This window comes from Carassius auratus, chromosome 44, assembly GCF_003368295.1.
Source record: "Carassius auratus strain Wakin chromosome 44, ASM336829v1, whole genome shotgun sequence".
Classification (NCBI taxonomy): domain Eukaryota; kingdom Metazoa; phylum Chordata; class Actinopteri; order Cypriniformes; family Cyprinidae; genus Carassius; species Carassius auratus.
Genome location: NC_039286.1, coordinates 6,115,670 through 6,134,494, shown reverse-complemented (window position 1 = coordinate 6,134,494; position 18,825 = coordinate 6,115,670). Strand labels below are relative to the sequence as shown.

The window sequence follows — 18,825 nt, the reverse complement described above, 5'->3', positions numbered from 1 at the left end:
CAGTACATCAACTCTTTATGGACAATAAAACCGAAACCGGCAGCACACTTGTTTGCTTTTCTTTATTTTTGTACCATTATCCTAAAGTTTGCATTGCAGCTTGAGGATAAAAACATCTCAAAAGAGTCTCTCATTCGCTCACACACACACATACATTATACATCAACTCACATCCAAATTGCCTCGGTTCCACAAAACATTTTCCACAAAAACATACAGTACGAAAATATAATTTCAAAAGCACTTTACAAAAGACTTGCAATACGATACATTCACTATATAGTATATCAAACTCCCTTCAAAATAAATGCATCTTGGTCACATTACTACATTGTAGGTGTAAGGATCCACTCTGATCCTTTCCAATAAAATCACGTTTAACAGGTTCTAGTTTGCGTGTCAAAGCTGAGACCAAATGACTCCGTAGCCAAAGAGAGGTACAAATGTGGTTACTGGTACAGCCTCCAAAAATACACAGATAGAAACAAACATGACACTGGATGAATTGGAAAATAACAGGACAGTGAGTCATCTACAATGAGTCACTCATGGATAGGCATCCAATACTTCCTTCATTCCCTAGCTCAAGTTTTTGGCATCTAAATTATATTAAGTATCCATTCAGTCAACTTCAAGCCTCTTTTTCCCAAAGAAGTCATGGCAATAGTCCAAGAAATTAGTGTTTAAATACAGATCCTGGTCCAAATACGCAAGTATATTTTGTCCATATTTAATTTCCATGTCCCATCTTAGCACCACTAACAAAAAAAGTATCCTGTATTATAATGTTTATATACATGTGTCATAGAATTCAAAGAACCATGGAGATCTGACACCCTCATTGAACAGCACCTTGTTTTTCCCACTTCATATCTGGAGATACGGCAGTGCCGTTTTTGGTCCATGTTGTTTCATTCGACCAACCCGAACCAAGAAAAACAGACTAGTGGGTAGGAAAGCTTCTTTTGCACCGAAGGTTTAAGCTCTTAACATTTGCTAAAGACAATTGACTTTTGTAAACTGTGGTAGGCTTTATTTGGCCAAGAACAGGACCAATGCAAAATCATTCAAGAATCAAAATTGAGAAAATATATTCAGGCATAGCTATGCATCTGGCACTGTCGAACTGTAATACTAGCAGTAACAATATAAAGTAATGGTATAATACTTTTGACAACAAAGACTGTAATCGTAAAACCACGAGCCAAGAGACAACAGAGCAGCTAAGAGGTCGTGTCATGCTAGAAAGCCTTAGCCTACAATACAAGGCAAGCAGAGGACTAACAAATACGTTTACACAAACACAACCACGAGGACAATCCCAAACGTGTCAAAAATAAACAACAGCAACGACCATGATAAAGATCATACAAGCTAAACCTGACAAAAAATACTGCAAGTCTGAGTACACAAGAGTAGTTTAGAGTAGTTCCTCTTTAAGGCTCCTCTGCTAACAGGCACCAAACAGATAACCAGATGTGACCCGTTGTGTGTTCGGCAGATCATCCATGTCTCTGTTTCAGTTGGGGAAGAATAACTTGGCACTTCTGCACTGCTGGCATAACAGGAAAACAGGACAGAATAAATCTGCCTTTCTTTGTCGTTGCACTGCGCATTTCAAATACAAGAATTATTGGCTTCAACAATACTGCGTATTCATTCCGGGATCATGATGTAAAATATTGCTCAGAACTTGAATGCAACTAGACAGAAACCATGTCTACGTCATGTACGGTAACCGCTTGCAGTCGTCTGGAGAAGGCCACATGCAGAGAATTCAATTTCACACCGAAGGTACTGCCTGCATGCCAGCTGCATGCAAAAGAAATCAGGAAAGGTAACTTTACACTCCGTAATGTCATCCGTTTTGATATTCAGTGTGGAATGTTCTGGAACGAAGTGAGAGGAAGTGAGTTTTTCCTGTTTCCTTGTTGGTTTGTCTGAAAGTTGGCAGCTGCAATTTGTGACCTGAGATCGATGTCCTTCCGATTCAAAGGCTACTTTGAAAAAGACTACTTCTCTACAAATGAAATAAAAATATGAAATGTCATTTAGAAAAAGGAGTCCATAAAGATGAGAAAGGTCTTGTATAAAACATAATATAAATGTTCTGCAAAATATATCATGGAAAATAAAATGTTTGGATAATACAACTTAGCTACTAATATATATAAATGTGTCTTTATATAATTTTATATGTACATGTTTCAACATACCTACTGTAGGTTTCACTTCAAGTAGGTTTGATGAACAAAAAGAAATTACATAGAAACTCTTAACTCTTCTTTTCTGATTTTAAACCATTTTCTCTGAACAGACTTTAAAATCAGAAACAAATGTTTATGCGGTGTCCTAATCTTCAGCACAGCAAGTTTCATTTATCAGTAACGGTCACTTAAATAAAAATTAAAAATAAAGGATATCTTAAAAAGAGGTAAAGAAATGATTTATATGGAATGTGCAAATGTACAAATATATCTACATGTATATATAAAATCACACAAATAAAGAGAAAAAAGTATTAAAAAATGAATTCAGCATTTGAATCCCAGTTTACATATGATCCAGAAATGGAAATGAAAGGATGAATAGGTAAACTTGAAAGTGGTGGTGTGTGTATCACAGCGGTGGGTGGAAGTTGATGGTGTGATGTCTAAGGCCTTGAGAGGTTTTATAGCTTTTCCCACAGCGACACTTGAAGGGCTTTCTCACACGGATCTGCGTCCTGTGCCCGTTTTTAGCATGGTACTTAATACCATTCACATTCTGGAAGTTAGAAGGAAAAGCAGGAATGAAGGAAAGTCTAAAGAACTTTTAAATAAATAAATACAAAAACAACAACATTAGATCTAATCCACTGCAATTTTTCCAGACCTTGAAGGAGACCTTCTTAATTACATATAATGTGACCAACCACAATTTTTTTTTTTTTTTGTAGATCATACTACAGTAATATGTTATCTTAATTAGTATTATAAAGTGTATAACAAATTATACATTTATTTTTTAATATCTGATACCACAATAATACGTTATACTTAAAATGTAATTAGTAAATTCAAAAGTAAATTAACTGAGTTATGAGTGCGGTACCTTGTATCTTTTCTTGCATCCTGGAACAGGGCATGCGAAGGGTTTCTCATCGCCTCCATTCATACACATGGAGCTAAGGATGGACTCTGAGCTGATGGCACTTTCTGTAGTCCAGGACTCGTCACTGTCAGAGTCTTCATACTCCACCTCCTCCTCATCACACTCACTGCCTGAGTGTGAGGCACACCAATAAAGTTAAACTCTTTAATTAGTCACTTATTTGCTTCATATATTGGCTGATGAAAGAACTAATGAGAACTGAGAAAGCAAATGTGCCCTTTGCTCCAATTATCCTCTGTTTCTTCTACAGTCTTTTTTTTTTGGCCACAGTTCAGGTTAGACTTAAAGGAGTAGTTCAGTTTCCTGATCATTTAATCATCCCCATTTCATCCAAGATGCTCATGTCTTTCTTTCTTCAGTCACAAAGAAATTAAGGTTTTTAAAGGAAAACATTCCAAGATTTTTCTCTATATAATGGACTTCAGTGGTGGTCAGCGGGCAGAAGTCGTCAATTTGTGGATGCGCATCGCAGAACTAGTGCAAGACCAGCATTTATGGTTAGTATATCCATTTTAATTTTTTTAGAAAATGATAAGACCCTTATTCCTTGGCTGGGATCATGTAGCCCATCGAAGCTGCACTGAAACTGCAGTTTGGACCTTCAGCCCTTTGGCCACCACTGAAGTCCATTATATGGAGAAAAATCCTGGAATGTTTTCCTCGAAAACCTCTTTAATTTCTCTCTTTAATTTCAACTGAAACTAACCAGCAGTCTGCTATTTATGTTTCTGACTTTTGGAATATTTCTGAACACAGAACGTACACTGAAATAATGACAGGCTTATTTAACTGTTCATTAAAAGACAAGAACAGTGTAAAACAAACAGGAAATGAAGCGGCTGAGCAGCTGGAAGTGTGGACGTCACCCAAGCGTGGATTTAAACCAATGGAAACTTTTCAGGACAGACACAAATTCAATTAGTGCAGCTTTAGGTTTGGGGTGGGGGTGGGGGGGGTAACTCTCTGACAGCAAATGCAACAAACCATAATTTAGAGGTTAATAAATCAGAACATTTCAGATTTAATTAAAACAAATGAAGACATGAGAAATCAGCAGCCGTTTAATATTCCATTAGTATTATAAACACTCCTAATATGTTAGACTTATTTCAAATAATTGTTTTTTGTATATAAATCTAACTTGTAATATCAAACACAAACTCCATTCACCTGTGGGTGTGCTGCTGCGGAAAGAGGATGAGGGCGTGATGGGAGGGGTGACGGGTGGGGTTAGACTGCCGTTGCTATGCCGAGGAGGCGTGGCCGTGCTGTTACGTGATAAACCTCCAGTGACTGATATTGCAATTTTGGGTTGGACCTTCTTCTTCTGAGTTTCTTGCTCTCTGCGTGCTGCTTCAGTCATGAACCTAAAGAAAAAACAAACGGCACACAAAAGGTCATGTTAATAGACTGATGTGCAGGTAATGATGCACCTGAGGACTATTGTTCTTGGAATGACAGTGATTACACGAAACGGAAAAAACTAAAATATGTGTCAAATACAACTGTCATCCTTCTGTACTGACCTCCCAAGTGTGTAATTTCACGTTGCGGTTTTCTTGATGTTAGATATGTTGTTAGACATTTCCCATTGCATTTTAGTTCTTGAATACGTGTATGCATGTATGTGCTTAAGGTTATAATAGAATTTATATGTAAAAGTGTGTGTGTGTTTATGTATATATAATGTATAGATATACAGTATATTCTACAGTTCAAATGTTTACGGTTGGTAAGATGCATTTATGAAAGTCTCTTATGCCCACAAAGGCTGCATTTCTAATAAATAAATAAATAAAATACAGTAATACAATATTATTTTAGCATTTTATTACAACTTTAAAAATCAATGTTTAAATGGAATTTATTCCTGTGATGGTGTGAAGTAGCCATTACTCCAGTCTTTAGTGTCCCATGATCCTGAAAGATGCTTAAGAAACATTTCTATTATCATTAATAATACTGAAAACATTTGTGCTGCTTAATATTTTTGTGGAAACTAATAATTTGTTCTTGATTATTTGACGAATAGATAGTTCATTTATTTTTGTAACATTCTAAATGTCTTCGCTGTCTCAATTGTATGCATCCTTGCTTTATACAATTAATTTTAAACAATTTTACAGACCCAAAACTTTTAAATGGTACTGTTTTTATTCATATTTTTTATTAAGCAATTAGTATAGGCTTAGTATAGACTTGCCTATTAATGTAGCTCAGAGCAACATATGTGGGCTGCTGCAGCTCCTGCCTCTCCAAAACTCTGGGATCTGTGTCTGATAGAGGAATAGAGAAAACACAACCCCATTAGACTGCAAAACACACAGCAGAAAAAGCAGACATTAAAGATGTACAATACACACATAGGTCCAAGCAAAAGCTGTGTATGCTGTGGGTGCTCACAGACAAAGCAGCAGCTTGAAACATTGTTTTGTGCTTACTGTACATTTGTCAAACAAGTACCCTTATACCCTGCAGGACCAACCTAACCACCACACCACCACACTTATTCCATTCTACTTGTGACAGCAGGCAACTTCCATAGCCTGAGGCCACCAGGCAAAGCTTCAAACCCTGTGTGTGTGTGTGTGTGTGTGTGTGTGTCCGGTAATCTGATTCTTGGCCTGAGACTGCCCTCATGTGGCAAAGAGTCCCTTATGATCACATTGATCAGCATGTGTCTCGTGTGTACAAATATGCACATACTTAAATATGTTAGTTAACAAAGACATTGTTTACCACACTATACGTGTTTGAGAGCGAGTGTGTGTGTGTGTGTGTGTGTGTGTGGGGGTGAGTTGTAGGATGTTAATTGCTGCTTAGAGCTCATTAAAACATAAATGGTGCACAGAAGACCTCACAAAGAGAGAAAAGCACACTGCTTAGCGTGTGTGTGTGTGTATGTGTGTGCGTGTGAGAGAGAGGTAAGCTGGCACATTCTGCATGATTATTTTACATAGGTATCAATGACTATGTGGACAAAGTAGAAAAAGAAAACCAGGGTTTTCTGCGTTCAAATGGGTTGCATTGTATGCCATTAAAAGCATTCCACCATGTTCGCTTAACCATTATTCTCTTTTAACATGGAGAAACGTCTACACGCTCACTTAAGGCTTTGTAGAACTTGCTAGATCTTACATGCAAATTAAAATCTTTAGCACTGTCACATTTCACACAATCTGTGATAGCATGACTTACTATCCCAAAATGGATTATAAAAATAGCACAGAGTAGCTACATTTCCTTGATGTCTTTTAAGGAAACCAGTCTAGAGTGCTACCTGTGTCTGCTGCCTTAATATCATCAGAGCACTCTCTGGTGACTGCACGCATTAAGAGGATGCACACCCTCACACTAACACTTGTGTGTATCTCAGGTGGTCCACTGAGGTGGTCTTCATGGTTTATAAGCGTTTTCAAACTATTTTACCTGCTAACCTCAGAATTGCGAGAAAAACTTTGCAGTTACCTTTTTATTTATTTTTATTCTGTGGCAAACATGGGCATTTCTATAGTTGAAAGAGCTACAGTAACATCCATCATACATTAACTCACCTACATGTAGTTTCAGACTAGTAAGACTTTCATTTTATTGTGGAACATAAAAAGAGAATGAAAAGAAAATATAAAAATAATATGTTTATACATAAGTGAAAATGGTCCCAGGGTTTTCAAGATCTGAATAATATATATATAATGCAGAGCACAAATTCTGAGTATGGGTCACCATACTTGGCTGAATGTCACGTCACTTTCACTATATATATATATATATATATATATATATATATATATATATATATATATATATATATATATATATATATATATATATAGTATATATATAGTGAAAGTGACGTGACATTCAGCCAAGTATGGTGACCCATACTCAGAATTTGTGCTCTGCATTTAACCCATCCGAAGTGCACACACACACACTGTGAACACACACCCGGAGCAGTGGGCAGCCATTTATGCTGCGGCGCCCGGGGAGCAGCTGGGGGTTCAGTGCCTTGCTCAAGGGCACCTAAGTCGTGGTATTGAAGGTGGAGAGAGAACTGTACATGCACTCCCCCCACCCACAATATATATATATATATATATATATATATATATATATATATGACAAAGTAGCCCATACAACTTTTTTGCAATGTTGCAAGCCTTTTAAAGTCTCATGTGATAGATTTGTTTAGGGAATATACTTCAAAATCTTACTTGCAGCCTTGGTTCCCTTTCACTGTTATGTGAAAAAGAACAGTTCTTTACTATTTTGTGTGCCAAAGAAGAAAGTCAGTCATACAGGTTTCATAGACAAGGCTCAAGAGTAGTCCCAGACTAAAATGCAATAACTGAAAGAAACTTGCAGTAAATGATCTTAAAATGCGTCAGATTCATTGTTTTGTCTCAATATAAAAACATTACTATTGTGCATATTAAGGCATATTTCTAAAAACTACTTAAATCTACTTAAGTCTGTGAAACCGAGCCTAAATCTCAGCAAATTAATTCTAGTATTATGTGTGTAGAGGTGAGGTATAATTTCATGTGTCAGGTGCAGAACAGTAAAGGGAGGGCAGTGTTAATGTTTTCCAGTTTTATGGTTTCCTTTCACCTAGAAAATGGAGGCACACAAGATCTTTCCACAGGAAAAGTAGCAAGGAAATATACAAGCAGAAAGAAACACACACACACACACACACACACTTAACATTCAGTGCCTCTTAAACTGAACACCCCAGAGTTAATTTTCACATTTAGCAAAATCATAAATTCCAATAACGTCCGTCATAATTCAGTACAACCAACAACCATCCTTAAAGCAACAGGAACTTGAGTTGAAAGCACCACTTGTCCCAAACAGTAGCAGTAATATTGCATTTTAATGGGCTATGACCAGAATTAAATCCCTATGAAATCTTTATGTAGGGCTAATAATACTGGGCCCTCTATGAGGACATTAAAAGAACTTTCTCCCATAAACATACCTTTTATTCACAGCCGTATCATTAAATCCTCTGCCTATCAAACCTCAATGGGCTATTTACTGCTATCCTACACACTGATTTGGGATCAGGTGGATCTAAATTATACAGAACTGCATGCCTGTAAGAACATTTTGGCATAGTTGGAAACTTTTTAGAGGACTCTGAATCCACCAGAAGAGCAAAGGTGCCACCATGTGGTGGAATACAAGATAAAAACCATCAGACAGCAATATGTGTGTGTCCCTTTTAGTGTGAGTTTGTGCATAAGTCAGAGGAGCCTGGCATGGAGGAATGCCGGGTTTGTTTTCCAGACGGCTAATTAAAAAGCAGGGGAGTGTTTTAATGCGCTGGATAGCAGCAGGTCTCCGGATGGAGGGAAGGGGGAGGGGGGGAAGACAGGCTGGAAGGAGGCGATGGAGAGAACTCTAAACGAGGCTGTAATTACACTTCTCAGAGCTCAGCAGGATACAACGCTCCAAACACTTCCTTATGTACACGAACACAAGCAAGGACGGGCACACACATGAAAAGAGAAACAAAAACAAGGATTCACACACACAAATGCACAAATTATGCAGATACAGACAAACATGCACTGGGGTTTGGGGGGGGGGGGGGGGCTGGTATAATGGTTTTTCCACTGGATCTCACTAATTGCCTCATAAAAAGGCCTGACGAGTCATTTAATGCAACGCTCTCTTACAAACACACACACATACAATTAATTAAGATAATCATCTCAACATCTCAATATGATTATCTGAGCTGAAAAGAATTAACTTCTATAATTATAATTTGATGTCACCTTTCATAAACTAGTATTGCAACTATAATTTCAGCTATATGTCCAAAAAAAATGTAAGAACAACATATAGGTGAAATATTCACCATAATATCACTCAGCAAATCAACAACAGCCAACAGGAATATGTTTTTCATTAACAACTAATAGCAACAAAACTTATAAATGAAAACTGTATTATTAGCTATACTAGTCCATTTTGGCTTCAAAAGAATAAAACTTGAACATTTGCAAAGCCTTTCCATACTTGAGGTTTAATCTCAAATCAAAGAAAGAAAGAAAGAAAATCATCTAGCACTTCCCTGAACGACTTGTGTAACAAGCCTGACGTCTTCTGGTCACTGAAAGAAACTCGATCAAGTTTCACGTATCTAGCACTCTGAATATATTATAGTTTTATATTTAAGTTTAAATTAATAAAATGGCAACATTTAATGGTCCAAATCGTATGCTAGGTTAGCGAGAGAACAACAACAACAAAAAACACATCTGTAGACAGTTCCACATAGCGCTGATGTATTGTTTACCTCGGACTGATATTTTATCACTTCAGTGTTTTACTAAAACCCTTTTTGATCTTTCACTAAAGTTTAATTTAGTTTCATTGTTGCCGTGTTTACGCTGTCAGCTTTACAGAAAATGCCTACACAGTGACTCAATACGCAGACGACAAGAGACAACAACAAAGTGTTGTTACACGGCTTTCAGTTGTTTAAAATTATGTCATTTGTTACCTACGACATGCAAATACAATAGATAGGAAATAAAACGGGCATGTCTGAACAAATGCCCACTGCCACAACATTAAACAGCAACTTAATGTGACCTAAATACAGGTCCGATACCCGGGGGACCGACTATCACGGGAGGGTATGACATCATGCAAAATTCCTTTCGGCATAGGCAACTATAAACAGATATATCCAATGAACTTTCCTTTTCGTGTTTGTTTGCGTGCATCTCTTTTTCCACACTATCACACCCTAAAAGTATAAAGACGAACGTCCGTGTTTTTACTAAGTTCTGACACCTAGCTCTGTCATACCTGTCAAATGATTCTCATATTTAATTCAAACTAATTAGATGTCACAAGATATGATCTAGTTTACAGGGCAACATGACAGCTCTTTCTTGGTACCACTGGATTACACAATGTTAATGTGCTAGGATCTTATGACAGTCTGCGTCTGTCCAGTCCACCGTGTCATGTGGTAAGAGAACACCACAATTTCACCACAAGGAGGCGATGTTACATAAGTTCATGTAACTTTATATTCACTATTGTCAAAAGCGGCTGCCTTGCAACTGTAGCCCACAGATATAAACTGATCAATCTAAAGAAAAACTTGGACAAGCAGGATCAGGCAGTTTATCTAATTATTTTACAATGTCTGCAATTTATTTGATAACTTAATGAATTAAATTACGTATACACCATCTGCATTTAGGTGAAGTAGCTTCACTTTGATAATAAAAAAATTAAAGGAATTGGGGTGCAACACAAAGACATCATGTGGACGTCAAATAAGATGAGCAAGTGACAACATTACAAAAAAAAAAAAAAAAAGGATTGCAAGAATAAACTTAGTGTAACAAAGAAACAGACAGACCATATACCATGACGTCTTAACATCTGAGTTGACATTGCTTGATACATTGCAGTAACGCACTATATTCAAGAAGTAAATGTGTAAGAGCAATTGTGTAAAACTGACTTTTTATCTAACATCACTTAAATGATATAACTCTCAGGCAGCTTACCTGGATTAAGCATATTAGTGAATGTCTGCAAGCAGACACAACATATTTAACAATCCAGATTAATGATGACTATGGCACACAGTCAACACAATCCTGGTGTGCAGTAGTGAACACATGATACACACTAACTATAATTGCAACAAAAAAGAGGGTTTCAAATATTATTTACCTAATCAATTATCAGTCTGTTAAAATAAACCAATAATATTTATTTGGTTATGGCTTAGAAAGACTTATAAAGGCACAATAACAATAATCTATACAATTTAATCTAATAATACTAATAAAACACACTGAAAATGAATGTCTAGCCTTTGTATGGTTCTGATATTATCCAAAGTCGGTCTAAATGGGGCTTTTATTCTTAAGACAAGACAAAACTAAAAACAGCATCAGGGCTTTTGAGAATGCACTTAAGTTAAGTTCAAAAGTCATTCATGGCCATACACTGTATTTTCAAAGAACTTAGTTTTATATTGGTTTGTAAGCATTTTGCCAATTGCCATCATCATTTTTTTTTAATATACATTTCTTTTAATATACAACTAATCCCTAAACAATGACCTGCCATCACCAACACTTCATTTGTTACATGTGTGTACAATTTCCTAAAACAATGAAAGAGAGGAAGAGTTGGAGACAATCATGGGATGTAATTCAGACAGAGTCTGTATCCTGCTCTATATACCAGCTGTCTAAAATATACCTTGTCCCTGTCAAGTTTTAACATTAATCTCTCATCGAAAACCGTCCAAACAAACTTGTTCTAGCTCAAGTATCTTCCATTTACATTATGAATTTTAGCAATCATCTCCATGGCAAACTGTCAAACCAAACCACTGCATGAGGTCTGCACTCAATAGGATTATTATTGATTAGTATTAATGATACTAGGGGCCAGGGGGTCTTTCATTGTTGTGCTCAATAAAACAAGAGCTCTGAGGTCAAACCCCTAACCCTAATAGTCAGATCTGTGACTCCTGGGGGAAATCAGGCAAGCTGATCTTTAATAATGCTACACTGACAGACACACAGACTGGGGTGCATGTGTATATCATTCTGACAGATGCCTTCCATTGTGACAGTTGCAATCACAATGGAGAGTATCGAAAATAGATATGAGCAGCACAGCAAAACACTGCATATCAGTTATAAACATTCATGCATTTCCATTACAGATCAACAGTGCGTACAAATATTATATTAAGTATAAAAACAATCAGCGTAAGGTCACTGAATGCTGAAACAATTTTTCTATGTCACCCCCCAGATGGTTTGCCTTACATTCGCAAAAAGACAATACTGTAATGTTTTTTATCTGATCATCATGTTAAGGCATCTATATATATTTTTTTGTGTTTTCAAAGTTTCAACTTAATTTTCTTTATCAGTAATTAAATTCAAGGTGGTTAAAAAAGGTATAATGAATCACTAAACCTTAACACTGCACCACTTTAATTAAAGTTAACCATCCTAGAGGGTTGGAATTTTTACAGTTTAAGAATTTTAACAGTGCACACCTCTTAAACCAAACAAAATTGCCCCGCAACAGAACCGAGAAACAGGCTCTATAGAAAATTACATCAGTTCTATCTAAATAGTTAATTCTACTTCATATAGCGATTCCCTAACTTGGGATTAATTTGAAAATGGAAGTTTTTGTATAGAAATCTTCAAGCAACTGTTACACACCTGAACACAGATTCCTTCCTGCAGTCTTGACAGACTTGAATACACAACACTAGCAAATAAACAATGGCTTTCCACAGAAAGCTCTAATTATGGTAGATATGGCAAGCCATTTTTACATTTACACCATACAACTACCACCGGTGGCACAGTGTTGATATAAATATAAATAGGCCTATATAGAATTAATATTAATATTAATACTATATATATTACTGGTGTCAAAATTAGCACGATAACGCAGGCGATTAATTTAAAAATGCTATAAAACTCATTATAATCAGTGACGCTACATTAGATGTGGCACGACATGACAAATCCATGATGGTAAACTGCCTTGTCCTATTTGTGAGGTACTGACACAGGGTTCAAATGTCTGGTATAGACCCTAATTAAAATAGTTTGCATTACACTTGTATACAAAACTTTTTATTATGCTAGTAATAGAGTGCATGACGTCACGTGCACTACCGCCGATGGCAGTATACAGTGGTTTTCATGGCGACTTTCACAGCCCTAGGTAGAGCCTAATTAAATTTTTGACAGTCTTTGAGGGACAGAAGTACAGTGCGTTTAATGGATTGTACTGTAACAATATAGCCTACAGAGCGTTCAGCTGACGTAATCTCTTTCTGAAAAAAAAAACTTTCAGTATGAAACCTGTAAAAGACAGTTATACAGTAGGAACAAGTTGTGACTTGTGACAATGGGCTAGTTGCATATATTCGCCATCTTGGATTTCCGGTCTTGCGAGTGTGTGCATAGATATTTCCGTTTGTGCTAAAAACACCAGTGCAGAGAACCTTCTATGTGTTTACAGGATTTATAACATCATTTCAAATGCAAGTAAGATCGACATTGCTATTATTACTATACTATAAATGTTAACTGAGCCAGTACATTAGAAACGTATGTTTGGGTCTGGTGAGTGAATGAATGAAATATACTAATGTTACTCCCTAATGTTCACAAAATGAAAGCTGAACTCATGGTGTGTACTCATAGCTACATAATTTTCCCTTACCAATTATATAAATGTAAAAAAATATATATTTCTCGAAAACGTTTGTATTACATTGATGGTTTTTTTATTTATTAAATGAAATATTTACCTTGTGAGACGTGGGCTGTGATTTATCTTCATAAATATGTCCACTTCTCAATTGTGCATAAACATCAGTTTGTTTCATCATTATTTTCACAACATATTTTAATATTTAACCCAGTTACATTTGCATCAAACATATTTTTTAAAATGAAAACAAAAGGGCTGTAAAATGATACAACTAATACATGTCTAGTTTTAGTATTTTTTTTATCTGATAATTAATGCAAAAGAAATTGTAAAAATACACATGCGCTGCTTATAGACAGATAATGGTTTATAATGCAGATCTTTCATAAAACAGATAAATAATGATAAAAACACACATGAACGCAAACACTGATCTTTTAATTAATGTAGACACACAATAATTACATTACGTTAAATTGTACAGTTAAAGTTATAAATTATGTTCAAATAAAGTTATTAAAACATACATGCTTTATCAGAGATCTCTGTCTCGCTTGACAATTGGAAACCTTACGATCTTATAGATATAGTAAGAACAAAATCAGCTCTCTGAAAATGTAAAGTAAGTAAAGTTGGACTAATCATCCAAATAATGACATCTACGTTACTGCTAACAAATGGCAGAATATTTGAATTCCATATATTCAAATATTCAATATTCATATGCATTTCATTTCAGGGCTCCAGACATTTGAGATCAGTGGCACCAGCCACTAAGTTCTACTGATTTAGTTGCACTGAGGGGTTGGTGCATGGGAGTATTAAAAATAAAGATAATTTAATAATAAAATTACTATTGTTTTGCATTAATAAGTGCAATTACTAATAATATTACATATTAATTTCTTGTTTATTTCACATTTATACACATTTAATAGTAAAGCACTTGAGTAAAGCTTGAGTTGGGAAGCATATAAAATTTACTTTATTAACAATAAAGTGCAAAATTAAATTTGTATATAGAAAATGTATATATTGTACTCTTATTAAATGTACCATTTTTCTTCTATAGTATTATACTGCACTGACTGACAACTTCATTGATTATAAAAGAAGTCTCTTTTTGTGTGATTCAGTCACAAAATGAAGGAAAGTTTGTTTTTTAAGGCACTTTGTGACTATTCTTACTTCATACACAACAAAGTGCAAATCTCTGATAAATAAGATTTCTTGATGATTTTATATTTTATAATAGTTATTTTATCATTTCAAAATATAAACCAAAAAGTAGAAATAAATGACTAATAATCCAATGTGCTCCTCTGCTGTCATCTACTGGTTATAGTGATATATATAGGTTATAGTCTGTTTTTTACATTTTACATAAGTGTATTTTGTTTTTTCCATAAATTCTTTTGTTTTAAAGTGCTAGAAATAGGTGTGTGTAATACTTGAAAATCACTGAAAAGTCTTGAATTTCTCAAAATGTTGTACAAACTCTTAAATTAATTAATAGCATTTGACTATTTCTACCACAACACCATGGTTATAGTTAGCATAACTACTTCTGGTTTTCTGTCAGTGCTGTGCAGAACTCAAACGCTTTTCACTAGATCTCACAACACACATGTTCCCGAGTTAACCTGTTCTGAGCTCAGACAAGGCTGCTTGTGCAGCGCTCAATTATTGATCAAAGCTGATAAATGGTCTACGCTTTGCAGCTCAAACAAGTAGCATGGTTTCGTTATGCTTTTGTTAAAAATGGTTGCAAAATGCAACCATTTGGTCGTGGTCTGGAGCTCTACATTTGAAGAGTTTGGACCAAAACACAATAAATCCATTTTGATTAATTTGAGTAAAAAATGTCTGTTTCAAACTTTCACATAGCATCTTTAGGTTATAATAACATTAAAAATGTTAATGCAGGTTTTGATTTTCAAAAACTTATTAAAAAATTGTATAATTATTTTCTCAAAAATGCAATAAATCCATTGAATCAATATGAAAGTTATTTTTCATATTGGACCTGATGAAAATACGCAACATAGTAATTTGAACCACGTATGAAAGCCCTTGAACTTGGTCAATACTTATCTTATGTACAGGCACTGGACTAAAAATACATTCATCAGTCATCGCTTCCAAAATGAATTCAACGGGTCATCTTGTTAATGCTATAAATTAATTACAGCAATAAAATAAAATTTCATCTTGAACAAGAACATGAACAACATCACATTAGACAACAGAAATTCCAGCGACATTTCCCTTACATTCAACTTCCAAAAGTGCATTCATCTTTGCCATGTTACAGTCTTTTAGTTGACTAGTGTTATGTGTTGTATTAACAAACACATAAATGGCATTAATAAAAACACTGACAAGCTACGCAATATCACGTACATAATCGAATGCGATTCATCTAATGAACACGATATAGCCTAGCTTGTTAGTGATCTACGGCTCTGTGTATTAAATGCATTTTACTGGTACTATTAATCACAGAATCGGCATACTGACGAGATGCATATGACAATCACAATCGATTTTTCTGCAGCTCTTGTTTGTTGATCACAATGTACAAAGTAGATGTGGAAAACTAGGATGCCGGGTGTATTCAAAGCACTGCCATAACTGTCTAAAGTGGGTGGAATGGTGCACTGTGATTGGTTGAGCGTATAAATCGCATTATGCAAAAAAGGGAGACTGGCGTTTATGGCGGTTTGGGAAAAAGGGAGAAAACATGACCTAATAACTCTGCGAATATGCAATTTTGTGTAAAATAAAAAGTTGACTTTTCAATAAAAACCAGATACAATACTTATTTTAGCAGGAACTAATTTTTTTTTTTTTACATGCCATTTATCGCGTTTTGGAACCAAACTCTTCATTTTTTGCTGGTTTATATTTCATGTCTACTTACAACTATTCTACAAGAATACAGTGTTTAATAAATATGTAATAGTCTATTCAATTAATACTAGAACCCAGAACCAATATAAGTAACTATGTGCTATTATGTCACGAATAAACATTCTCTATTTGAATACGTACTTCTAGTACATTATACTGCAATACCATGAACTATAATATAAAATGTAATATAGTCAAACTAAAAAAATATTATTATTCATGTTAGTCACTATATTGGATAACTTTTATTTCTTAACATAAAACTACTAATGCTGCTAACAACAAAATTAGGTATTAGTTACTTCAAGCAATACATGTTAATATGGTTTGCCACAAGTACATACAGGCCTAGTCTAGATCTAAACAGAGCAGCGTCTGTAACCGTGAACGAACCCATGCACCCGTCGCTGAAACCTGCTTATGACTATCTATAGATTCTTTATTAAACCGAGTTAAAGCTAATGATTTTTATCATTTAAATCATGCCAGTTCGTGCAAGTGAATTAGCGCGTCACTATATAGAAACCAGCCAAATGCGCGGCGCACAGATGCGTCTTCTCGCCGCTTGACAGCGGCTGCTTAGCGGGACAGCAGGCCGAAACCGGGGCGCCACTCACCGATGTGGTTATCTTCGATGTGAACGATGAGCTCGCCCAAAGACTCAAAATGCAGCCCGCAACCGCCAAACCGGCAAACGTTGGAGAAGAAGGAGGCAGCCGCGACGCCCGTCATAATGGATGTGTTGGCAGAGGTCCGTGTGCTTGCAGACCGGCGAATGTAGAGGCTGTGCGGGATGGGGGTGATCAAATAGCCGGCAGCTCGTTGCAGCAGCAGCGGCGGTGGTGATTGCAGCTGGAGCTGTTTAGACGGCTGGCAGCCAATGGAAGGGGGATGGGGGCCAAAGCAGCATGACGGAGGAGCAGGAGGAAGAGGAGGAGGGGCTGGCGAAACAAATATGCTGCTGTTCACCTGAGCGGAGAAAGACGAGGAATGCTTGACTGAGAAGGCCACATAAGCAACTGTATTATGTTGCATTATGTATTATGTAAACTGTGTCATTTACACAACTACTGGCTGTGTGACTCTTTCAAGTGTTCATAAACCCAGCACTTTTGTAAAAAATTAAATAAAAAATAAATACTATGCATTAGTAAAACATTGGTCTTTTTATTTATTCATTTATATTTATTTATTTGTTTATGTGTGTAAATTTAATTTACTGTGAAATACATTGTTGTAATGACAGAGCAAAAAAAAATATTTCATATTATATAATATTAAAAAGTTTAATTGATTGATTGATTTTTACAAATGTAGTGATTGTAATTCCCGGATAACTACATTTATGCCACCCCTGTGTATCATTAAACGGTGTGTAAATGCACTTTTCATTATTGTGTTTTGGTGTGTTTGTGTGTGTTGAGCTTTACCACTTTGCATCATAAGTTTCAGATCTAATGAGTTCAGATCTATTTCTTATAAATGACCACCATCTCGACTCTTTCAGTACAATCTTTTCAGTTGTTAAAAAGAATGTACACTTACAGCAAACATCTGAATCCAACTACACAATAGCGGAATGTCATGTGACTACTTTATACTGTGTATTAGACTATTAAATGTACTGGAAATATTTACTAAAGAAAAATGTTGACCTCCCAGCTCTTTAAAACTTTGACATGACTGAGAATCTGTCAGGTGTGACACAAGCACCCATGTAAGGGGTTGCGTTCACAAAGAGCAGGAGGAATGTCTCTTTGATTAGCCTGTGACAGTGACCATGTGCGGACCATCACTTGTTAATCAACCGTTAAACCTCCCTGTTATAAATGCTCTCTGCTTGGCCTATGTATTTTAGTGAGAGACTAAATTACCAAATAATTTCCATGGCAGTGTTTTTAAACAAATAGACTTAAATAAACATTTACTCAATTACAATATTTTCTCTTCAGCTTAATAATTTTATGCGAATACACATGAATAACTCCCAAGACTCAAATTGTACTAAAAAGCTCATAAACCTATAGACAGCTTTTTGAGACATATCATATGATGTTATAATGTAAAGCCAGCCAGATGTTAGTAAATGCAACCATCTGCCTCAAACAAGATATACCTAAGCAGCCAATGCCAGATGTTAGAAACTGCAAGGAGGTCATGCCAGGTCAAACAAAATAACTGAACAATATCAAAGGGTTATGAATTTATCTAGTTCCAAATGCTTGATTAATCCTTGTGTTCATTATATCTTTGAGTTTTTTGAAGACCTTGATACATTGAAGTATTACGAAAGATGTGAAAAATTACAGACATGTGACCTGCTACACACATGCACATATTGTTTACTCGTTCAACCAAAAATGTCCAAAAATGTGAGAAGACATCAAAAATAACCACATAACTCTGATATAAGTCAGCATTTAATTTTAGTTTATTATTGTTATCTATAGTGAATTGCTGTTCCTCTTCTGTAAATCAGTTTAGTCATGCATCAATGTAAATTTA

The 18,825-nt window shown here is 35.6% G+C and overlaps 1 protein-coding gene across 1 annotated transcript; it reads right to left on the bottom strand.

The window, feature by feature from the left end:
• Positions 1–20: 20 nt before the first annotated feature.
• Positions 21–17,444, bottom strand: LOC113062271 (juxtaposed with another zinc finger protein 1-like). The gene is made up of 5 exons (XM_026232005.1): positions 16,938–17,444; positions 5,357–5,429; positions 4,324–4,520; positions 3,094–3,263; positions 21–2,766 (listed from the first exon to the last, which is right to left on the bottom strand). Exons 1-5 carry the CDS (start codon positions 17,353–17,355, stop codon positions 2,620–2,622), a joined length of 1,005 nt encoding a protein of 334 aa, XP_026087790.1. The 5' UTR covers positions 17,356–17,444; the 3' UTR covers positions 21–2,619.
• Between the last annotated feature and the right edge of the window lie 1,381 nt (positions 17,445–18,825).

Coding starts and splice junctions, on each gene's coding strand:
- LOC113062271 (XM_026232005.1), bottom strand. CDS start 17,355: ATGCAACATAATACAGTTGCTTATGTGGCCTTCTCAGTCAAGCATTCC. Junction 3,264..4,323: donor CCGCAGCAGCACACCCACAG/GTGAATGGAGTT, acceptor CCTCACACTCAG/GCAGTGAGTGTGATGAGGAG. Junction 2,767..3,093: donor GATGCAAGAAAAGATACAAG/GTACCGCACTCA, acceptor TCTAACTTCCAG/AATGTGAATGGTATTAAGTA.